The following is a 25,551-nucleotide window of genomic DNA, read 5'->3' on the forward strand; positions in this document are numbered from 1 at the left end:
CGTCTCACCTCACACGCCGCGCAGAATAAGCACAATTGTGCCTAGGGGGTGACTTTGACCGCCTCTTTCCATGCATCTTATGGCTAGTAAGAACGTCAAAAAAAAAATCTATGATCATCTATTGGTTATTTGTAACGTAATCTGGAAGCTTGACACATTGTTTTCATTATTCTGCCATTAGCTTGCTGTAAAAATATTGGCTCAAAGTCACCCTTATGGACCAATGTCACCCCGCACGACGGTACTTGCGGGCCACTTCACATTGCTATCCAAAATTTGTTCGCGGGCCGCACAAAACGCTCTCGAGGGCCGCATGCGGCCCGCGGGCCGCAGTTTGGTGACCACTGGTGTAGCTTATAAAGGTAAAAATTTCACGCCCACGAAGTTTTAATAACATACTGAGAGAGGGTTGCCAATCCCAAAGACGAGCGTGGTGAAATCTGTTGATTTACATTGTTCATTACTTTTTCTAAACATCACGCTTCTAAACATTTCAGGAATCTCAAGAATCGCTGTTTGCCAATTCGATGACTCCGTACACATCGAGTACGTCCACTCCTTCGCACAGCATCGATGTAACGAAGAAAGCCGTACCACAACGATATCTGAACAATCCCGTAATGGGGCTACAGCAACAGCCCTCAACTCCCACAAGCCAGCCGATGATTGTGGACCCATCCATGCAGGTCAATATGGGAATGCAATCCCCACAGACTCCACTGATGAATCAAATGGGCATGCAGTCGCCTCATATTCAGCAATCTCCTCAGCATCAATCGATGGGCCCGAACATGATGATTCAACAGCCTTCGCCACTTCAGCAGCAACCTGGAACTCCCGGTACACCGATTCAGTCCCTATCGGCGCCGACCACTCCACAGCCGCATTTACCGATGATTCCACCCCAGCAGCTACAACAGCCATCGGGCCAGATTCAACTTCAACAACCTCCGCAATCAATGATTCTGAACCCTCAGCAGCAACATGTACAACAGCAACAACAACAGCAGCAGCTCAATCGAGGGTATTACTCTAATAATTTCCTTCCACAAAGGTAGGAATGGAGTGTGCTGAAATGACAACTCTTACGCTGACTTTATTCTAGAGTACCTTTTTCAGTTCCACAGCTAAAATTCCATTTAATATCACGTACTAACTGCACTGCCCCGCAACTATCGAAACGCAGCATAATCAGCAATCCTTACATCCATCTTTAATTGCAACAATCTGCTTTCGATTCACATAAAAAAATGGAATTAATATCCGATTCACGCGTGCCAACTTACCAAAACAAAAATCATTTGCATTCACTACCATTCCTACCCTACCCCTACAAATTGGAAGCGCCCAGTTACAAAATTGGCTATTATGTTTTATAGTTTTTCTTCGCTTTCGTTTGCACGGTCCCTCACTTTGTACGCACACATTTTCTAAACTATCTTTCCACTCACAACAGGAATCAATTCAGTATGGGTGATCCAATGCAGCAACAGCCGCAACAGATCGTAACACAACAAGTCATTCCAGGGGTTCTTCCCCCACAACAGCAGCAGCAGCAACCATCGCAAATGCCACCATCCGCAGGACCAGGTCCGGTACAATCCCAATGGACCCCCACTGGACAGCAAATGTCGACCGGAACCGGGTTGCCGCTGATGACGGCTATCCCATCGGGCCCTCCAATGGGAATGGGACCATCCGGAGCGGAAATGACCGCATCCATGGGGGCTATCGACGAAAACATTGGAACCATTTCAGCGGCTCAGAAAATGTCCGAACGCATGCGATTAGATGAACGTGAGTTGTTCGTAACGGCAGCTATCAGGGTGGCCACAAACTCGGGGAAATGCGGGAAAACTTGGGGTATTGCAAACCATTGGGAATTTATTGCTCTGAACTAATTTAACGTGTTTTTGAAAGCTCTTTGCGGAAGAATCACCCTATAAACTCCCCGAGGATTTTAAAATTTGTGAAGATTTTTCGCAGATTCGAAAAAATATCGCCACAAAATACTCTAGTCCTCTTTGGTCTCATTTTCCTAGCATGTGTTCTTTAAAGTTTCTATTTTACACACTCATTCATTACATTTCTCGTATTAAGAAGAATACACGATTTGAAGCGTTTCATAAAATTCTAGGAAACGCAGCAGTCATACGGGAAAAATGCGGAAATTTCTAAACTGATTCTCTATGGCCACCCTGAGCTATATTTCTCTCATTTTCCTGTTACATTTCGTTATGTAAACTGTTTGTTTTATCGCTTTTTGTATCTTCCATTCCACAGCACTCGGATTGTTGGCCACTATTTCGTCGGTTCTGTACTGCAATACGGAACATCAGGAACTGAAGCTAGAGTACCCGAACTGGAGTGACCGCTGTAAACAGATTTTCAAACGATGGCGACTGCTGTCAACTGAACAAAAACAGCCCTATCTCCAAAAGGCTCGGGACAACCGATCTGCCATCCGGATCAAGAAATCACAACAGGTACTTGATCACTTCTACTATTTATTTTTATTGTTTATTATTTATTCGGTTCAACGATACAAACGCGATCAAAGTAAGGGAATTCCAATAAGTAAAACTTCAGATTCAGCAAGCAATACATTTTTTTTGGGTTAATAAGATAGAAACATAAAAAGGTTCAGTCGATCAGGATCATCTCATATACTTCGTTCATGTAACATATCGGATTTTCCCATTGCATTTGTTTTTTTTTGTTCCATTTTACTTTAACTCACCACTTTCAAATTCTCCTTTTGCCTACTTTATTGTTTCCATTAACCGGCTGATTTCATGTTCTACATATGTTTTGTTTTGTTTTCATTCATCCGTCGTTTTGTGACTAACACGTATGAAACAAATAAACACTTTCCTTTCGTAACTCTGGTCGAGCTAAATTAGATTCCTGTATAAATAAAACTAAGGAGTATATTCTTATGTTTTTTGTCATGTCTGAATTGAATTCTCACAACATCACCTGTCTGCGTTTTCGTTTCCGTTTTGATTTTGTATCGATAGCTAATACACGAGTATCGCATTTGAATAGACTTCCCCCTATGTACCGTCGAGCTCGATTAAAATATGTTTAAGTATAATTTTGGATGTGTATGTGTAATAATGACGGGCGCCTACGGATGCAAATATATTGTAAAAAGCTTATGAATTGAATGCAATGAAAGTTGTTTGAATTAAGTATTTTTAAATATTTGTCACGTTTTACTCAAATTGTCTATAACAGTCATAGCTTTACGAATATAGGGGCCTTCCATAGCCGAGTGTCCGCGGCTACAAAGCAGAGCCATGCTGAAGATGTCTGGGTTTGATTCCCGGTCGGTCCAGGAAATTTCCTTGACTTCGCTGGGCATAAAAGTATCATCGTACCTTCCACACAATAAACGAATGTGAAAATGGCAACTTTGACAAAGAAAGCTCTCAGTTAATAACTGTGGAAGTGCGCAGTGAACACTAAGCTGAGAAGCATTTGTCCCAGTGAGTACGTAATGCCAATAAGGAGAAGCTCTTCGAATACATAAGTCAGGCTGTTTAGACTAAACCCATCGCCCTCAGAAACTTGGAAGGGAAATTGTTTTTTTTAGCACACCAACGAACCATTGAAGACCAACGTGGAAAAGCATGGACGCATCTCATGTTCGACATTGCGTCCTGATTCTAGAGTGGTTCGCATATGAAGGACAAAAAAATGAAAATTGAAATATAGACACCGGGAAGAAAGTGGTTGACTGCAACTATTTAAGCACAGATAACAGACGTTGAAGTCCGTTTGTAAAACTGTGTAAGATCACATAAAACATTTTTTAAACATGCATCACATAAAACATTTTTTAAACATGCTCAAATCTTTCAAAAAACATAATACAGTATACAGTCAAGTGCTATGGGTGGCAGTACTTGTTTTAAAAATATAAAACTCACAACATTTGCATTTTTGAAAAAAATATTTAAGAGATATCATAAAAACTGATCAATGTTACCCCGGAGTTCTCCAATTTGTTTTTAAATTTAATTCGTTTCAGATTGCCCTAGAAGGGAAAAAATATATTATATTTAAAATATATGCCTGTTTGTGGCCGTTTATGGGTCTTCTAGGCATCGAGCGTCTAATTATAATGCTATTTTGGAGCAGAAGTAACCGGAACATCTTTCCCGAGAAACCCCCCACTCAACATTTTAGTTGGTATAATTTTTGCTATACATCATTCTATATGAATCAAATCATTCTATAAAATGCATGAAAAGGCTATATACATACCAAAGTGGAGGCCATATACGCACTTCGCACGACTTTTTCAGACTTTGCATGGTCAGCAATATGATGCCACAAAATGTCGTTGAAAATAAAATGAAAGTTTTCATCCAGTCTTGAACACACAACCTTTGAATCCCTAACCTGTTACTATACCACTACACTATCAATTACTTCTTGGCTGAGTGGTGATTATTTGCCAATATGAAAGCAAGTTTCCTATACTGCGACACACGCTTTGTTATTCTTTGAAGCCCACCGCCAGAACATACCAACCTTGGGTGGCAAGTTTTGCTAAGTTATAGCGATTTCATTTGATATTAGTCGGGATTGATATATGATCTGTCAGTTTATACAACTTGACGTGATTCTAGATTATACTATTTACGGCATGGTTTGTTGTCAACAAAGTGTGTCGATAACGAATCGTAGTATAGAATTATATATTATTTCTGTTAACATTTATTCATTTTGATTTGGCATATTGCGCGATTCTGATTTTGTGGTTTAGGGTGTGATTTTAGGCGCACATTCTTATACGATACGTGGTTCACTGGGCCACACTGGCAACGGATAGAAATCCACATTAAGTTATTTGATTAAATTCTAGGCGGAAGTATAAAAAAGCTATAAGAATTATTTGTCGAAATAACTTGTTTTATTTCCTTCCATGGCTGTAGAGAACAGATAGGGTACAATAAGCTCTAGACCCACGTTTCCCAACCAAGAGCCGACAGATTCCCGGTCATCTCACAAAACTTTGGGGGGTCTGTAGCCTTGAGGTTACGCTTTCGCTTCATAAAGCGGAAGGTCATGGGTTCGATTCCCAGCCCCTCCACAAAAAAAACCGTCCAGCCACCAGAAGATGCCTCACGGAGGACCGTGCTTTGGGAAGCACATCCATCCTCCGTCACCAAACTGACCCTCTTCGCAGGCAGCTAGCCTCACTAACAGCAAAGCTCTCTCCTACCTGCTCGGTGTGAGAGTAAAAGAGTAGGAGAGAGTGAAAGTAGATGTAAATATAGATAAGTTGAAAATAGATCTGTATCGGTAAAGAAGCTACAGATCAATTGATTCCGGCACAGTAGTGGCCACGTGCACAGAGTGCCTTAAAAAAAATCTCAGAAAACTAACTGAAAAATGCACCTTTCAGCGAGTCAATTTTCTGTGATTACCCAAGTTGGAAAATGATGATATCAATGGTTCAATCGCCGCGAATTGATGTGTCAGTGAATCATCGATTTGTTTTCGGCGAGAAGTAACGTACAAATAAATTGCCAGATTGTCCGGACGTTTCGGTCGTTTTACTGGCCTACGACCACCTTCTGCGGACTCGAAAATATATTTTTTAACATTTAGATCACATCAAATACATACAATTAACACCTTACAATCTTCTAGCCGTTTGTTTACAGTTGGACGGCCATAACTTTTACAAACATCATAATACATAAATTTCTACATACAAAATACATACAAATATCTTCTGGTCATGTGTTGGTAATAGATTTAAGCTTAGTTATAATAGAGTTGTACGACGTCTTAAAATTGGCAGACAACACAATCACAACGGAGTGGTTCCCGAAAGATGCAGATGGTAGATATTTAGATTTTACCTCTGTTAGTCCTTTCATACACAAAAACAATACAATAATATCACTAGTAGACAGAGCCTTAAAGTTAACTCATGCTAAGTATCGGGTAAACACGTTGAAAACGGTTAAACAAATTCTCACAGGAAACAACTACCCGTGTTTCCTTGTAGAAAAAGTTACTAGAGAAAGACTACACAACAAGAATATTGAAGGACTAGGTGAAAAGCTATCTAGATATCTAAGACAACACGACTTTAAGGTGGCTTATAAACCAGTTGACGAAATTAAAGATGTACTATTTCCAAAAACTAAAGACAAAATATCTAAAGACAAAAACATAAATGTAGTATATGAGATTCCTTGTGGTGCATGTGAAAAATCGTACGTTGGTGAAACAAGTCAATTTTTGTGTAAACGTCTAAATCAACATAAGTATAATGTGAAAACAAAAAACATATCTGGTACAGGATTGTCACAACACACTATAGAAGATGGACATATTTTCGACTTTGACAAGACAAAAATACTTGACAAAGTTACAAATAGCTACACTAGATTAATAGCAGAAAATTTTCACATTAAGATACGAGGCGATGATAATGTTGTAAACAAACAGAAAGACTCTGCCAATTTTAAGATGGCGTACAACTCTATTATAACTAAGCTTAAATCTATTACCAACATATGACCAGAAGATATTTGTATGTATGTTGTATGTAGAAATTTATGTATTATGATGTTTGTAAAAGTTATGGCCGTCCAACTGTAAACAAACGGCTAGAAGATTGTAAGGTGTTAATTTTATGTTTTTGATGTGATCTAAATGTTAAAAAATATATTTTCGAGTCCGCAAAAGATGGTCGTAGGCCAGTAAAACGACCGAAACGTCCGGACAATCTGGCAATTTATTTGTACGTTACTTCTCGCAGAAAACAAATCGATGATTCACTGACACACCAAGTTGGAAAACAAGACTTTGATATATCTATTCTTCCTCGTCTTAACACTTCAGTCGTCGCGCTGTTGTATTTTGTACAACACTGTTGAAAAACCTCGCTTTTCGTTCACAACAGCAGCGTGGTAGTTCTGACGGTGGCAAACCGCGCGACGACTGGAAGGTTAATAAATGTATACTTCAGGAAGCTTTGCTTTGAACTTCTCACTAATATTTCTTGGGCGTAATTCTACAGAAATATTCCGTAGTTATTGGATTGCTACCTATGGAACAGACATTTTCAGGCTTAATGCATGTTCATGAATGGCAGAAAGTGGACAGCCAAAGATTAGACTGATGATGAATAAGATATTATATCATCAGGGCCATAAAGCACGTCAATTCGTATTCGGGATACATTCGTATAAGAGCACGCGCGGATTGCTCCCGTTTATATTTTTGCTAATTCTGCTGTTATAAGCTACAAACTCATCGTTATACTTTATTTAAGTGAAACCAACACCAAATCACATGCCGGAGAAGTGAAGTTTATGTGATTTTTGGCCTCAACATAGTGAAATAACATTAAAAACATTGTGTTAATATCACGCGACTAGAGTCGCCATTGTCGAAGTACCTACACCGTCTCACATTCGCTATAGACAACAACGCAATAAAAATCCGAGTGATAGGTTGTATCCACATTAGGATCTATTTCGTTCAAGTGCAGTGTCGTTAAACTGAAAGCTATTAAGTGTTAGTCGCCAGCTAGCTACGGCCTTATGGCCAGTAGCGCAACCGCCCCTCGGGGTGGCATATTCGAACAGCACAGTAGGAGCAATGTGCCTCAATGGATGCTCGGATCAGACGATATTGGTCAAGTTATGGTGTTTGTTCTGCGCCGTAAGCTAGATAAATCGAACGTTAGTGAAAATGAACGAAATCAAAACGCAGCTCTGCCAAATCCTTTCGTCGTTGGCGCATCTATCCGACAAGTAATTGGTGTGAAGGAAGCTAGTTCAATTGAGACGACCCGAGAAGGAAGGGGTTCTCGGTATTTACTCCGGACCAGCTCTAGAAGCATTGCCGAAAAGCTCACGAAAATTACCAAATTATCAGATGGCTCCGATATCGAAATTATTGCCCACCCCACCCTCAACACTGTGCAGGGAGTAGTTTTCGAACCCGACACTATCAACGTTGACGAAGAAAAAATACAAAAAGAACTGGAATCGCAAGGAGTCCACACAGTACGCCGGATTAAGAAACGAATTAACGGGAAGCTCATAAATACTCCGCTACTAGTCCTATCGATCAGTGGTACTATACTGCCGGAATATGTCTACTTCGGTCTACTCCGAATTCCACTCCGACAGTACTATCCATCTCCTATGATGTGTTTTCACTGCGGTCACTATGGCCACTCACGGAAGTTCTGTCAACAAACAGGAATCTGTCTACGGTGCTCAACATCTCACGACATTCTAGATGGAGAACAGTGCGAAAATGATCCAAAGTGTTTACACTGCAAGGGTGGACATTCGGTGTCATCTCGCGATTGCCCAAAATTTAAGGAAGAGGAAAAAATAATCAGATTGAAAATCGATCGTCGCATCTCACACGCAGAAGCTAAGCGTATTTGCAGCCTTGAATCAAGGACAGAAGGTTTCAAAAATGTTGTTCAGGATCAAATTCAACAGGAGTTGGCGATGAAAGACCAACTTATCGCATCATTGCAACAACAAGTCGCCACTCTCGTCAAGGAAATTGAGTCGTTGAAGAAAATTCTGAAACCAAAACCCAAAGATCTGCCCTCCGCTACTCAAGATGAACAACATGCAACTCTACAGTCTGCAATGGATTCCCCGGTAGTAACGCCTGCCTCCTCGCAATCTAGTTTGTTGAAGCCAAACCGCTTATCCCGCAAAGATAAAGAATCCACTGTTCCACCTGGAAAACCTCCTGGTAGCCGCTGCAGTAGTAGACCTTCCTACGACGTCCAAACCCGGAGCAGAAGTGGAAAAAGGCATTACGACATTTCTCCAACTGATACCGACAAACATAAGGGTAAACGAATCTCAGTACCGGCGAGTACAAGCAACAAACCTATCGACATCGACGAATAATGCCTCGAAAGACACAAAGAAATACTCTGACTACCGATTTTTCTGACCCCGCAACGATAATGGACAAGAGCATAACCTTCCCGAATTACTCTCACGAACTACGACTTCATCCCACGCCAGCAACAGGCAAGCAATCATTGAAGCGGTTTGAAGATGACGAAAGTGTAGTACTCTCTTCACTTCCGGAAGAGGAAGCGAGACTGCAAAGCAAGGTGATCCAGGACGTCTTTCTCCAACCTGTTGAACACCAAGCTTTCAGTCCGGCCGTGATGTACAACAAGCCAAAGGATCTACCACACTCTGCGAAAATCAACAGTACGGCATACGACCAGTTCCGGCACATCAGCGTTATACCTTCCACCAGCAAGACCCAAATATTCGGAAATTATGAATCGCCAAGTGCGAGGCCTCCCACGTCGACCCTGACCGGAGATGTTCCGGTTCAACCCGATGAGCCTCCGGCGGCAGTCGACGTGGACCACCAAACCCTACCGGCAAGTATCACTACAATAGTTTCTTATGACCAGTCAGACCACATCCAATCTTTCAACAATACAGCTCAACCAAAACCTAACGGAATGAACCATTTCGAGATCGACCGCAAAACTTTCCCGGACTACTCTCACGAACTACGACTTCATCCCATGCCAGCAACACACAAGCTATCATTGAAGCGGTTCGAAGATGATGAAAGTGTAGCATTCTCTTCACTTCATGAAGAGGAAGCGAGACTGCAAAGCAAGGTGATCCAAGACGTTTCTATCCAGCCTGTTGAACACCAAGCTCTCAGTTCGACCATGAGGATTAACACTCTAAAAGTTCTACCACACTCTGCGAAAATCAACAGTACTGCATACGACCATTTCCGAAACATCAGCGTTAAACCATCCACCAGCAAGACCCAAATATTCGGATGTTATGAATCGCCAAGTGCGAGGCCTCCCACGTCGACCCTGACCGGAGATGTACCGGTTCATCCCGATGAGCCTCCGGCGGCAATCGACGTGGACCACCAAACCCTACCGGCAAGTATCAATTCAATAGTGCCTTATGACCTGTCAACCCACATCCAATCTTTCAACAATACAGCTCAACCAAGTGTCAACGGACTGGAATATCCCAATAATTCATCCCTCGACGACGAAAGCCTAAGTGAAACGCGCAGTGCATGCAGCCACGAGCCAGAGACAAGGATGCTGTTCTTCCAGTGGAACATCCGTGGTTTGTGGTGTAACCACACCGAATTGTGCCATCTTTTGCTAGACAACCCTCCTATAGTCGTCAGCCTACAAGAGATGATGACTAAAAACGTAAACAACGCCCTTCGGAAAAAATACACCTGGAATTCCGTCAATAGACATTACTCCCAAGGCGCTGGTGCAGCTGGTCTCGGAATACTTTCCGAGGTACCCCACAACTTTATAAAAGTTGATTGTCCAATTCCTGTATGCGTAGCTCGGCTGTTAAACCCATACAACATCACAGTGGTCTCCATCTACGTCCCACCAAACAGCCCTGATTCCCACATGTTAGAAACACTGAACAGCATAAAAGGCAACACGGATCCACCCTATATCATCGGTGGAGACTTTAATGCTGCCCATGAAGCTTGGGGTAGTATCAAATCGTCAAGTAGAGGACTAAAACTCTTAAGTTGGATCGTCGATAACAACATGGTCTCTCTCAACAATGGTGAACCCACCTTCATTAGCTCCTCTCACGGAAGTACATCCAGTATCGACTTAACAATTGTTTCTAATAGCATCGCAAGTAGACTCTCCTGGACAATTGCCAAAGATACGCACGGAAGCGACCATTTTCCCATTCGAGTATATTCACAAGAAAGGCACCCCACAGAACAACACCGTAGAAGGTGGTTGTACAAAAATGCAAACTGGCCTACGTTTGAAAACAGTTTACTCGACGTACTGCAGCCGAATAAAGACATTTCCATCGACGAACTCAACAACGCTATCATAAAATCAGCTGAAGCTTCCATTCCTAGAACGTCAGGAAAATCTATTGGAAAAACTGAAATTTGGTGGACCGACGAAGTACAGAAAGTGGTCAAGGCTCGCCGTAAGGCACTACGAAAAATGAAACGAACTGCACCATCGGATCCCAGTTATGAAAGCATACGGAAATCGTTCCAGGCCAGTCGCGCTGCCGCCAGAAAATCAATAGTCCAAGCAAAACAGGAATCCTGGACTAATTTCTGCAGTAGTTTCAATCCACGCACCCCATCCGATGTTTTGTGGAACAATTTCAATAGACTTAATGGTAAAAGGAAAAAAGGGGTTAAAGGGCTCGTCATTGATGGGGCGTTCGTACAAGATCCTCCCATAATTGCTGAACGTTTTGCCAACTATTTCCAACAAGCATCTACAACTCCCGCAATCTCAGCTAGCGCAAGCAACGGAGAAACTATGCTGATATCTTCCACTGAATCGAATTCAGAGTTAGATAAAGAGTTCTCACTAGACGAACTCTTACGAGCTATAGACTCCGCTAAAGGATATTCCACCGGTAAAGATAACATCGGATATCCGATGATACGTCATTTACCAATTTCCAGCAAATATGCTATGCTGAAATGTTTCAACCGCATTTGGGCTGAGGGAAAGTTTCCACAACAATGGAAGGAAGGGATAGTAGTTCCTGTTCCAAAACCTGGTACCACCCAAAATACCATCGAAAATTATCGACCTATCACCCTCCTTAGTTGCATAGGAAAAATCTATGAACGTATGATAAATCATCGGCTGATCACTTTCCTGGAAAAACACAATATTCTCCATCCAAACCAACATGCTTTTCGATCTGGTCGTGGAACCTCATCATATTTTTCCGATCTAAAAGAAATCCTTGAAAATGCCAAACAATCGAAAAATCACCTCGAATTCGCTTTATTAGATATCAGGAAGGCCTACGACCAAACTTGGCGTCCACATATCTTGCAACAGGTGAACCGTTTGAGTGTTGGAAACTGCATGAAATCTTGTATTTCCAATTTTCTGAAAGATCGACTTTTTCGTGTTTGCTATGGGAGTTCACTATCAACCCAAAAACCCCAAGACAATGGCGTTCCTCAGGGTTCGGTTCTTGCTGTAACGCTGTTTTTGCTAGCAATGAATTCCGTATTTGAAGCAGTACCCAAGAACGTTCGAATTCTAGTTTATGCTGATGATATAGTTTTGGTCGCATCTTCCAAACAAATCTCAACAGTACGTCACCACTTGGCAAATGCAGTTAGCGCAGTTAACACTTGGGCTAAGCAAGTGAATTTTTCACTCTCGGCTACCAAATCCTGCCTCTTACATGTGTGTCAGAGATCAAGTCATAGGGGATCAAGGTCGCTGCCAGCAATAGTTGTAGATGGTGAAGCTATTCCGGAGGTTAATTCTGCTCGCTTCCTTGGAGTCTGGATCAATCGTAGAGGACAATTTTCCACGCATGCCGCTAAAACTAAACAAGCATTACGTAATAAAGTAAACTTCATCAGAGCTTTATCGCCTAAGGCTAGCAGATCGACACTTTGGAAAATCTCCAATGCAGTGTGCATATCAAAACTCACCTATGGTGTAGAATTGTTTGGAGATGGAATCACGGCGCTGTTACGACCAATCTACAACGAACTATTAAGAATCTCTTCAGGTGCTCTTCGAACCTCACCAACCCTTAGTCTGGCCACCGAGGCAGGTGAACTCCCTTTCGACCTACGTCTTGCAGAATTGTTGGTACGCAAATATTGTAAAATCATCGAAAAAACCAACAAAAACTATCCGTACTTCCATGAAACCGTAGATCGCATATTGAATCAACTAATAGAACATAATACTCCGTGTATTACTAAACTACGACGAGTTGGACGCCGTCCATGGAATTTTCCCCGAATTCGAGTCGACTGGTCTATCAAAAGAGAGTTTAAGAAAGGACAGAATCCTGGAATTGCTAGGATGTTAACATCGAACCGTATGGACGCACAATACGCTAAACATACAAAAATCTTCACAGACGGCTCTAAAACATCTAACGAGGTTGGTGTAGGAGTAATAGGACCAAATATTTATGTTGAAAGAAGTCTGCTTCCTCAATGTAGCATATTCACAGCTGAAGCTGCAGGACTTCTTTTTGCAGCACGAGCTGCCCCCAGAACACCTACCGTTATCTTGTCAGATTCTGCCAGTTGCTTGTCCGCCATCGAAAAAGGGAAATCTACCCATCCTTTCATCCAGGAATTCGAATATGTAGCAGCTGATAAAAATCTGGTGGCATGCTGGATACCTGGCCATTCTGGCATCACAGGAAACGAACAGGCTGATAATGCTGCTGAGAGGGGTCGCTCAAGTAGACTCCTATATCGGTCCATACCTGCTGCCGATGCCATCCAATGGATTAAACATCAACTTCATGCTAAATTTCAAGAAGAGTGGGCTAACAATTCAGTTACATTCTTGCAACGCTGCAAACCAACAGTCGAGAAATGGATCGACAGAGAGAACCGATTAGAACAAAAAACTCTAACAAGACTTCGTATAGGGCACACGAAAATGACCAAAAAGCATTTGTTTGACAACACCTTTTCTCCAATTTGCGATGTCTGTAATACTAATCTTACGGTTGAGCACATACTGATCAGTTGTAGGAAATTTGATTTAGTTAGGGATGAGCTCGGTCTAAGTAACAACTTGCAAATAATTCTAAGCAATACAAAAGAAAACGAATCAAAATTGTTAAAATTTATCAAAAAATGTAATTTATCTGATAAGATTTAATCCTTAATAAACAGAGGTGAATGAACCGCGAGGTTTAAAACCTCTATAATTAACTCAAAAAAAAAAAAAAAAAAATAAAGCACGTAAAACGTTCACTTCCAGATGTACTCCATCCTACAACAGGTAGAAAGCTGCGTTTCCCCGTAGTTGAAGTTCATCTTTTCGTCCACCTTACTGCTTTCTGGTTAAGCCGTTTTCAACTTAGTACACAGATACTGAATATTTTCAGCTTATTAATCATTTTTGAGTGAATATGGAAGAACGATTTGACTTTTTGACAAGAACAACAACCAATTTGTTAGAGCAAGCCTTGAATTACGAATTTGTCGAGTGTGCATTTTCGTGCATTTAAATGCATGAAATTATTCTGATTCATCAGATGCATCAGAATTGATCCACCCCTTGACCAATCCCTTTTTTCACAATAAACTCGACATAATTCCGCGCAATACTTTTCGGAATAAAACTCAATAATTATGCTAATATTCGATAAGATTTCATAGAATTATCAAAAACATAACTTAAGCAAGTAGTTCCATGAAATTGTTGTCAATATTGGAAATCACTGGCACCGCTTCCGGAGGCATTTGAACTTTAAAATAAATTCAAGCGAAACTTTTGTTCAAACGCCATTTTGTTTTTAAAAGAGTCCTAGCATGTTCTATACGACACACGTATGATTTTTTTCAAACAAGGTTTGTAGGGGGAAGTCTTCTATGTCCGGACAGTTTGAAATTTCCAAAAAACGAATAATGATATAAAGATTTTAGTATTCCAGGATCATACTATAACACATTTTTTTTTCTGTGTATACAAACTATGACGTTTTCATGTCCAAACGTAAAAAAAAACAACACAATTTCATATGAGTGTTTCTTATAATTTAAGCTGAATTGTCTCCGTACGTTGACTTCAGTAAGTTTTCCATCAATCACAATGCAAAATTCTTTAGAAAATGTAGAATCTCGAAGAAAACAAACTTTTTGCGAGTCCTCTATGGCCGTACACCTCTTGTCCTCTGTGACCGGACAATGAAAATGTTAACAGTTCGCTTTTGCATAAATGTAGAGACCTTAAAGTGCTGAAAACATGATGCTTTTAAGGCTGATGAGCGTACGAGAAGCAACCAAATTTTACTATGGTTTTCTAACTCGATATCGTGATACGGAGTATCGAGTAAGGAAGAATTGACTGTACCTAAGAGCCCACTTCAAGACTTTAAAAAAAGCTTAGAAATTGTCCAGAACTACAAACGGCGTTTACTCCCGAAGACATTCTCACCTGAATACGAGCAACCGCTAGCACAACATACGACCTGATAAGGCGGATCGATGTATGCCGCTGATCAAGAAGGAGTTTATGGTTTATGATATTCATGCAAAGATTGAACCCACAAGGCATGTACTGACATTACGAAGCGCCTCTTGGGCTTTTTTTGTGGATTTGGTGTAAACTTTGATGGTGCAGATCATAGCGTCCGAGCATAGAGGACATAGTGTCCGGCCATAGAGTACACGTTTCAGTGCATGCGATTTTTGGTACCTAATGTAACCTACCATAAATATGGATTGTGATATTTTTTTCTCATGTTATTTTTAAGTAAAAAATATTGTCAATTTTTGAGACTGTACAAAAATATACGATAAAACTAATGTAGATTTTGAAATATCTCCAAAAAACAAAAAAGTATCCAAGCAAGGAGCAAACGCCACCCCCCCCCCCCCCCCCTAATGGATTTCATAAATGTACTGTGTGAAATTTTAGAGGGTTTCATATGAAATATTATACGGTCTCGTATAAAACTTGAATATGATTCGGATGCTCATCGTAATCGTAAATATACGCGTTGCATGAATCGTTTTTTCAGCTAGCAAAATACTGTTTCATACGAAGGATGTTATGAATAACATAACTTCAGTTTCCTCAGTGTATGAACAGGATTTCATAAGAATATCGTATGAAAGTCAAAAATTTTTCTTGGAGCAAAAAATAGAGCATATTCGTATGGTTTTCGAATCACAGTATCCTCAGTGTAGCATTTACGGTATTTTAGGAACTTAGTTTTAATAATACTCTTATTTCTTTGTCAGGCCAGTTGCGTATTTCCGTTTAGTTGCGTTTGAGATATTCAACCATCTTCTATATCGCATTGGTGTTGTCAGCAGTTGCTTCATGCTAGGATATCATAAAGGCTACGATGCCCATGTTGTTGCAAAGTATACAACACTTAAGGTGAAGATGAATCGAAGCCAAAGTTCAAATTTTCAAGAGCACGGATCTGGAGAACCAAACATCCGTTTGAGCTGAAAACCTAATCGATTGGTCACCACCAGCTTGTGACTAATCGATTAAGTTTTCAGCTTGATCGGATGTGCGGTTCTCCAGATCCGTGCTCTTGAAAATTTGAACTTTGGCTTCGATTCATCTTCACCTTAACTGGCGATCATTGCCAACGTTTGATTTGTGTAGCCCGAGAATGTGTGAGGTAGTGACTTGTGAGGACCAGATCAATGTCGGACGTTTTTATATGGTTGTATACTCACAGCCATTTATAAAGCGGTCATAAGCCAAGCTCTACACAATGCCTTCGAAAACCATTGCAAGAAATACTGAACCATTGGTGCTTGAAATTATACTTATGTTTTTCTCATTCTCATCATACAATCATGAACAACTAAAATGACTGATTCAAGCATAACATCATTGCGTCCAATTCAACGAGTAACATTTTGCATTCTTCGCATCATGGAACGTTATTCATACATTACACATTTTCAGTAAAATTGTAGGTTTATTCATATTATCAATCAATTATTCTCCTAAATGAATTATGCGGTTATGGTTCATATATTGCCACACTTCCCACCCCTTTAAATGATTCAGGTACCACAAATGTCACCTAAAGACGGCAATAGTAATAGTTCAGGTCAAGTGAATGTAGTTCCATCACCTTCCTCATCTTCATCATCACAACCACCATCATCAGTCGTCGTGCAACAGCAGCAGCAGCAGCAGAGTGGCGTGGCCATAGACTCAACGCTTTTGATCGGTACTGCCGATCCCTCGCAAATGATGACTTCGAGCGCCCAACAGCAGCCACATCTTCAGATGCAACCCCAGATGCAGCTTCAACAGCAACAGCAAGTGCTTAAACCACTGCAGCACCACCAGCAGCAGCTAATTGAGGTGCAAGGAAATTCTTTGGACGATGGAACCGATAGTTTAGACGAGCTAACAACAGCATCTAATTCTAACGCTATTAGTGCCCTTCTCGATAGTAACACCAATCCCTCCTCTTCTAACGATACTAATACCAATGCATCCCTAGACTCTGTTATTGGTGACGGTAGCAAGAATGCCACTACAAGCACATCCACCACTACTTGCACCAGTACTATCAACACTAATCCACTACTGTCCAACAACACGCTAAGCGACAATGCGACGTCGAATGTTCTTTCCTGTAGTCAGGAGAAGTCGATTTCAAACTTAAGCAATAGCAGCACATCAGAAAAGCCAAATGTGTTAATGGCGGCCAACGTTGCAAACACTTTTATAAATCTTTCAAATATCAATCCGGGAATACGGAATGATTCCGAATTAAGTCAAGCTCAACAACAGCAACATCAAAGCACCAGCTTGCATCAGAATGTGAATGTAGTGGTAAGTCAACCTGTGACCACTCATGTTATGAAGACTTTCACTATCGGTACAAATCGAGGAAATATTTTTGTACCCAACGTGATTGCCACCAACATTTCGCCTCATTTTACTGTCCATCACCATCAATATGGCTTACGAAATGGTCCTGCACCGAATGTCACTGTGAATCCCAATGGAAATTTCAATACCAACTCCAGTGCCGTTATAAGACCTGGATTTACTCACATTAGGCCATTTTTACCTCAAAGCCCGAACATAAACTTCAATATCATTGGGAACAGTTCTACGATTCAATCGCCAATATTGGCTGCCTCATTGCAAACGATTAACAAAATAGCCGCTCAGCAGCAACAACAGGCTCAACATCCCAACGTACAGCACCCTCTTGTAAGAACGGGGGTTAATAAGTTTATAAACGTTGGACCAGATGGTTCGCAAAAAATATTACTCGCCACACCGGTGCAGCACTTACAGGCTCAACAACAGGTTATGCTGCCCCTAGAACGTCAGCAAACACCCGGTACCCCAAGTCCTGTCTACAGTCCGCAACGACCGCAAACTCCATGCGCTTCTCGATCGCTAACGCCTCACCTACAATCCAATATGGGCGGCAATGATCAGCAGATTCGGGTCCTGACGCCCTCGGAAATAATGCGAACCCTTCCGTCCTTGGATTCGGCCTCTTTCGAAAGTCACTCGATTAACGATTCCTTCGGCAAGTCGCATACACAAACTCACACAATCATTGCCAACACTCAAAACCTAAACAACACTAACATGAGCAGCGTTACTCACTCAAACAATAACAACAATAGTATGAGTAGCGATTCGACCAATATCAATGAATCTAGTGGTAGCGAAAACTTCGAAAGTATCGTCAATAGCAGCAATCCGCTGCACGAGTCGAATAGCAATGGGAACACTGCCAATGGACCGGACTACAGTGATGCCGCAAATTCGGCGGCTCTCTACGGCAACGAACCCGGTTGTGCCTCGAACCCAATGACCACCCTCGACACCCCATGCTCGCTAGGTGCTAATACGAGTGCAACCTCCACTGTCACCATTGTCACCAACACAACTAGTTATTCTTCCTCTTCTGCTACCACTAGTGTTACTACCACTACCTCTACTACTACCACTACTACTACTACTGTTGTTACTACCACTTCTACTACCGCACCAGAAACGGTGAGAACCATGAAACCTAGCAAACGTAATCGATTTGATCTGTTCTTGTTTTTTTTTTTCTTTTGAATTGCAAATATTTGGTTTTTGTTTGACGGTTTCTATTTTTTATACCTTAGTTTGGACCCTTTGATTGTCTTTTGCATAAGTCTTTTTGGTGTACTGTTTGCAATCATAGAAACACGCTTAGGAACATATTACGTTTTTGTAATGTGAGCTTAGGTGTCAAAAATTCGTTGCTATTAATAAAATACTTCAAGAGAATATGTTCACTATGTATTATTTTGATAGTAGAATACTGTGAACACATTTTCAAGAACAAGATTTTGATTTGAACAATAAACATTATCTAAGCTTTCTGATGTATTTTTCCTTCCTAATGTCGTTAGTCATTTGTAATTCAGTATTGAGATAAATTTAAATTTGATAAATTGGAAATCAATTGTTTCCTATGTTTGTCTTATTATAATTTCTGAATAGTTTGGCACTTAGTACTTAATACGGGATAATTAATTCCATTTATTTCATTTTATAGTCTCCCCTGTTCGATCGATTATTTAGCATGTAGTCCCAGCTGCATTTCTTTCTTAGTTAGTCATGCATGGAGTTTTCTGCCCATTTGATTAAAAAGCAAAATAAAGCCCTGCCCTGTTAATGAAGTAGTAAAGTTCGAAACGTTTGCACGATCATTGTAGTTTTTGTTGTCCATACCCTTCAGTTTGTTCATTATGTGCATGCTTCCATATCATCATCTTTTTTCATACTGTTTGGTTCCGTCATGTTTCAACTCATATAAGAAATTTTAGCATTATCTACCTTTTCTTGATAGTTACTTGTTAAAGTCGAAGCAACTCTGTTTTGACTTTCTTCTTTAGTGTTATCGGCAAAAGTATTGAGTTCTTGGTTGAAGATTTAAAGAAATTTTCATTTTACCGCCCGAAAGTAGCCCCCTGTATTCTTATTATCAAGTAGTTGATGTCGTTTTCGTTTTCACAGCTCGGTGTTAATATCTAAAAAGCGAATATAGAAGATTACAACCAGTTCATTTCTGGTTGAAATTGGTTCACTGTAGGAAACACCAGAAAAACGAGAAAGACGTTACTTCCACATAATTTTTCAACGCCCAACTTTGCCAACTTGAGAGAACGAAAATTGTTCCTATTGTTTGACAAGTTCACCCTTGCATTATTTCGGTTATAATGTAGTAATGTAATACCAGTCGTTTGTACATAATTACTTGAAACCATCTTATCCAGATACCAGTAGCTAGTTTTGAAACATACACAATACTGTTGCACAATCATTTTTCTCTTTATCAAATCCAGAATAGTTTTTATAATTAAATTCAAAATGAACGCACTTTGTGCAAAAAACTGAAGCAGCATTGATCTTATCGAGTACCAGTTAGTGAATAGGGCCCAAACAACGGACTTGAGCTATTGCGTTACTAATGAAAATTTCTTTAAAGTTAACAAAACTATGTGCAATGAAAATGATAGATTTTTTCAAATAAATTAATCTGTGCTTCTATTAACGGTAGACTATGTATTTACTTTAAGAACATTTATATTGAGAAGCATTACTATGTACTTTACATATTTTTGTTATCCGTATTATTGGCAACTCTTCCAAAATGTTTGATTAGTCTACCCGGTGGAACGTTTTAAAGCTTTTTTTTCTCTGTTCTCTTCCTTGGTCTGCTGCTACTTTTGATTGAACCTCAACAAAACTCGCAGGATCAAGATAAAATAAACTCCCAGCAGAAGAGTATGCGCGAAGCGGAGCAGGAGCGCCAGTGGAAGCAGTTGCAACAGCAGCGTGCTCGGGAGCAGCAAACGCAGCAGCACATGATGATGCCTGATCAGAGAACTCAAGGTAAGTGGAATTTTCTTGCATAAGTTCACAAGCATTTTTTTTTTCTATTTTCTCAATGTCTTTTTGTTTGGAAGGCAAAATAACCACAAAGGAATTCTTCTCAAATTGCACACAAAACAATCTTTTTGACATCTCCTTAACCTGTAAAACAGATATCGCTATGCGACTCCAGATTATTCAGAGGGATTCCTCTATGTTGGGGCGAATGGAGCAGAGCTGGGAGCACGGTCTTATACCGAATGACCCCTCGCTTTACCACTGGGCTCTATCCTGACAGCTGGACTGTCATGCGACTGATGCCATGTCAGTTTTGTATAAAAATGTCATTACGACTTCCGCCTACTCGAGTAACACCATTCTATGTACCGGTACCTTTTAATAAAGTAGTATAGTTTTAATTATTGAATCCGCGTACGTTTTATTCGGGTTATAGTTATCACGGCCACCTGTAGACGCGTATTCAACAGTGGCGACTCGGTATTCGCGATTTTGTTTCGTTCGCGCGGTTAATAAGTGAACGGAAAAATCACGCCTCCCACGCGGAAAAGGAAAAGGTTGGAAGTGGATGAAAGTCCGGATCGATCCTCTTCTCCGGTGAACATGAGCCAGCAACAGCAGCAAGCGTTGCATCAGCAACAACCGATCCCCACGGATGCGTTAATTCTGCAGGTTCTCCAACAGTTGCAGCAGCAGCAGCTCGTAACTAACCAACTTCTCAACAACCATCGTGAGACGCAGGAGCAGCAAAAGCTATTCATTCAGCAGCAAGGTGATGCGCTTCGGAATCTTCAAGTTCAAGTGCCGACGGGGCCAGAAGCGATTCTGGATTCGCTTGCCGGCAATATAAAAGAATTCCGGTATGACGTCGAGGCCGGCAGCACATTTGCTGCTTGGTTCGCTCGATACGACGATCTCTTTGCTCGTGATGCTGCTAGGTTAGACGATGCCGCGAAGGTTAGACTGTTGATGCGGAAATTGGGAACCACTGAGCATGAACGCTTCATCAGTTTTATCATGCCAAAAGCGCCCAAGGACTTTACGTTCGACGAAGCGGTAGTCAAGTTGAAGAGCTTGTTCGGTGCTGCGGAGTCGGTGCTTAGCAAGCGTTACCGTTGTCTGCAGATATGCAAGGGGGCGACAGAAGATTATGTTTCATACGCATGTCGTGTTAATAAATGTTGTGTGGAATTCGAGTTAGGAAAGCTGCCCGAAGAAGAATTTAAAAGTTTAATGTTCGTGTGTGGATTGAAATCCGAAGCTGATGCGGAAGTGCGAACGAGACTTCTTTCTCGCATAGAGGAGCGCGCAAACGTTACGTTAGAGCAATTGTCAACCGAATGTCAGCGATTGCTCAACCTTCGACATGACACGGCTATGATCGAAGGAAGTGGAAGTTCGGTGAACCAAATCAGGCGACACCAGCGGTTCCAGAAGCGTGCTAGTCCGAGACAGGAAAGTTCGTCGAAGCCTCAGCTTGCAAGCAGCACACCAAAGAGACCATCAGGTCCATGCTGGAGCTGTGGTGGAATGCATTATAGTCGGGATTGCAGTTTCAAGACTCACCAGTGTGCGGACTGCAGTCGGTATGGCCATAAAGAGGGCTATTGTGCAAGTGCGAAGAAACCAGCTCCTCGTCGTTATTTCAAACGGAAGTCCCAAAGCATTACGGTTGAGACGAAGACTGTGACAGTATCGGTGGATATGGTTCGCGGTAGAAGAAGATTCGTTCCCGTAGTGTTGAATGGTGTGTTCGTCAGATTACAGTTAGATACGGCGTCGGACATTAGTGTGATTTCCGTGGACACTTGGAAGCGACTAGGAAAACCATCAGTACGCTCGCCGTCGGTTAAAGCGAAGGCCGCCTCCGGAGACAATTTAAAGTTAGTGTCGGAATTCGATTGTTCGATTACGGTAAACGGTGTGACTCAAGTCGGTACGGTTTTTGTAGTGAATCGCGACCTGCATATTTTGGGGTTGGATTTGATAGACGCTTTCCAGTTGGATACAGTACCGATCAGTGCGTTATGTAACAAGGTCACGGGTTCTCCTACCCTCGTCGAACGATTGAAGACTGAGTTTCCGGAAGTATTCAGTACGTCGCTTGGCAAGTGCACGAAAGCAACCGTCAAGTTAGAGTTGAAGCCGAATCAACAACCAGTGTTCCGTCCTAAACGCCCGGTGGCGTACTCGGTGTATCAAGCGGTGGATGACGAGTTGGACCGTCTCGAGCGGATGAAGATAATAACCCCAGTGGACTATTCGGAATGGGCCGCTCCGATTGTGGTCGTCCGAAAAGCGAACGGCAATATTCGAATCTGTGGAGATTACTCCACTGGGCTAAACGATGCGTTGCAGCCGAACCAGTACCCCCTTCCGCTACCGCAGGACATTTTTGTAAAGCTCGGCAACTGCAAAGTTTTTAGTATCATCGATATGTCGGAATCCTATTTGCAGTTGGAAGTCGATGAACCCTCTAGCAAGATGCTGTCTATAAATACACACCGGGGCATTTACAAAGTAAACCGCCTTGCGCCCGGCGTCAAAGCAGCACCAGGGGCGTTCCAGCAGGTTGTCGATGCCATGTTAGCAGGTCTGAAGCACACCTGCGGCTACCTAGACGACGTCATCGTAGGTGGTAAAGACGAAGAAGAACATTGGCAGAATTTAGTGGCATTATTTCGGCGCCTCCAAGAGTTTGGCTTCACGGTGCGTTTGGAAAAATGTTCGTTTGGTCAGGCCCAAATTAAGTACCTGGGTCATTTGACGGATCAGCATGGAGTTCGACCAGATCCGGCGAAGGTCGAAGCAATTAGGCAAATGCCTGCGCCAGTGGATGTAACAGGAGTGCGCGCCTTTCTGGGAGCCGTAAATTTCTACGGCAAATTTGTGCCAAATATGCGATCCATTCGATATCCGTTGGACCAGTTGTTGAAAGCGGGAACAAAGTTCGAGTGGACCGCCGATTGTCAAGCCGCTTTTGACAAGTTCAAGGAAATATTGTCGTCCGACCTGCTATTGACACATTATAATCCTGCTTTGGAGATCATTGTCGCAGCTGATGCGTCATCGATAGGTCTTGGTGCCACGATTAGTCATCGTTTTCCAGATGGATCGATTAAAGTTGTCCAGCATGCATCGAGAGCGCTTACTCCAGCTGAGCGGAATTACAGCCAAATAGATAGAGAAGGGCTGGCTATAATATTCGCTGTTACTAAATTCCACCGTATGGTGTTTGGTCGAAAATTTCGGCTACAAACGGACCATGCACCGCTGCTTAGGATTTTCGGGGCCAAGAAAGGTATTCCCGTTTATACAGCCAACCGGCTGCAGCGGTGGGCATTGATGTTGCTCATGTATGACTTCACGATCGAATATGTAGCCACGGATAAGTTTGGCCAGGTTGATGTTTTGTCTCGTCTCATAAACCAACACGCTAAACCGGACGAAGACTACATCATAGCAGCCATTTCGCTTGAGGATGATGTAAGGTCAGTAGCTTTTGACTCGCTTAACTTTCTGCCACTCAATTTTAGCGATGTCCAGCAAGGCACCAAAAAGGACGCTGTCCTTGGAAAAGCACTGAGATTCATCGAGGAAGGTTGGAAGACAGCGCCTCCGTCAACCGCAGATCGTGAGTTGCACAAGCTGTACAATCGTCAAGATTCGCTAACAACTGTTCAGGGTTGCCTAGTCTTTGGTGAGAGACTCGTCATTCCGAAGGCTTTGCGAAAACGGTGCCTGGACCAACTACATCAAGGACACCCTGGAATTCAAAGGATGAAGGCCATTGCTCGGGCGTATGTCTATTGGCCTTCCATCGACAACGAGATAGCAGATTTTGTGAAAGCGTGTCCCCACTGTGCACGGGTTGCTAAGTCTCCAGCGCAAGCCGCGCCTGTTCCTTGGCCGAAATCAGAACGACCATGGCAACGCGTGCATATTGATTATGCAGGACCTCTTGACGGTGAATATTTTCTTCTGGTGGTAGATTCACACTCCAAGTGGCCGGAAGTAGTGCAAACGTCCCGGATCACTGCCCCGGCTACCATAAGAATTCTTCGCAGTCTCTTCGCTCGGCTGGGAATGCCGGAAACACTAGTGTCCGATAACGGCACTCAGTTTACTAGTGCGGAGTTTGCCGAGTTTTGCTGCACTAACGGCATTCAACATATCACCACCGCACCGTTCCATCCCCAATCCAACGGGCAGGTTGAGCGGTTTGTAGACACGTTCAAACGTGCAACGAAGAAGATTCGCGAGGGAAAGGGGTCAATGCAAGAAGCCTTGGACCTGTTCTTGTTGACCTACAGGAGCACACCGAACCCATCGGCACCTAACGGTGCATCACCAGCGGAAGCGATGTTCGGTAGACAGATCCGAACCAATTTAGAACTGTTGCGGCCACCATCAAAACGTCATCAAGAAGAAGTAGGAGAAGAATCGGCAAACCGCCGGTCATTTCAACCGAACGATCAGGTCTACGTAAAGCTGTATAGCAAAAACATCTGGAGCTGGGTACCAGGAACGATTTTGGAAAGAATTGGGAAAGTTATGTACAACGTGTGGAATGAAAAACGTAATTTGGTTCGCTCACACGTAAACCAGCTAAGACCCCGTACCTCAACAGACTTTGAATGTACATCTGAGTCAATCAAGCCTAGAAATCCTCTGCCTCTCGATGTCCTGCTATCAGCATGGAACTTTAAGGAACCAAGCAAGTCTGCCTCATCTGTCTCTACAAATACGCAGAGGCCGAACGCGATCGGCATGATGGGTGTTCCTTCGCTATCACCTCCGCCTGAAGACACTACTCATCATCCAGTTGTTTCGAACCACACAAGGCAAGCTTCAACCGTAGCCTCCAACATCGAGTCATCAAGTTCAAGCACATCTATGGTACAACAGCCTCGACGTTCTTCGCGCATTAGAAGGATGCCTGCGCGGTTCGACGTGTACCGTCAGTTTTAACGGGGGAGATGTTGGGGCGAATGGAGCAGAGCTGGGAGCACGGTCTTATACCGAATGACCCCTCGCTTTACCACTGGGCTCTATCCTGACAGCTGGACTGTCATGCGACTGATGCCATGTCAGTTTTGTATAAAAATGTCATTACGACTTCCGCCTACTCG

At 42.2% G+C, this 25,551-nt stretch overlaps 1 protein-coding gene across 6 annotated transcripts in view; it reads left to right on the top strand.

Annotated features, from left to right (window-relative positions):
- Positions 1-25,551, top strand: part of LOC5566444 (histone-lysine N-methyltransferase 2D) — a 106,631-nt gene that overhangs the window by 28,030 nt on the left and 53,050 nt on the right. For 4 of the 6 annotated variants that reach the window (XM_021852560.1, XM_021852565.1, XM_021852566.1 and 1 more), the window contains exons 6-10: positions 498-1,054; positions 1,457-1,797; positions 2,284-2,486; positions 16,580-16,882; positions 20,284-20,422. In XM_021852560.1, the coding sequence (XP_021708252.1) occupies positions 498-1,054; positions 1,457-1,797; positions 2,284-2,486; positions 16,580-16,882; positions 20,284-20,422 (1,543 nt within the window). The remainder of the gene's footprint in view (positions 1-497; positions 1,055-1,456; positions 1,798-2,283; positions 2,487-16,579; positions 16,883-20,283; positions 20,423-25,551) is intronic. The other 2 variants (XM_021852563.1, XM_021852564.1) reach the window with 2 other exon arrangements.

The sequence above is a fragment of the Aedes aegypti genome, chromosome 3 (genome assembly GCF_002204515.2).
Source record: "Aedes aegypti strain LVP_AGWG chromosome 3, AaegL5.0 Primary Assembly, whole genome shotgun sequence".
Lineage (NCBI taxonomy): Eukaryota > Metazoa > Arthropoda > Insecta > Diptera > Culicidae > Aedes > Aedes aegypti.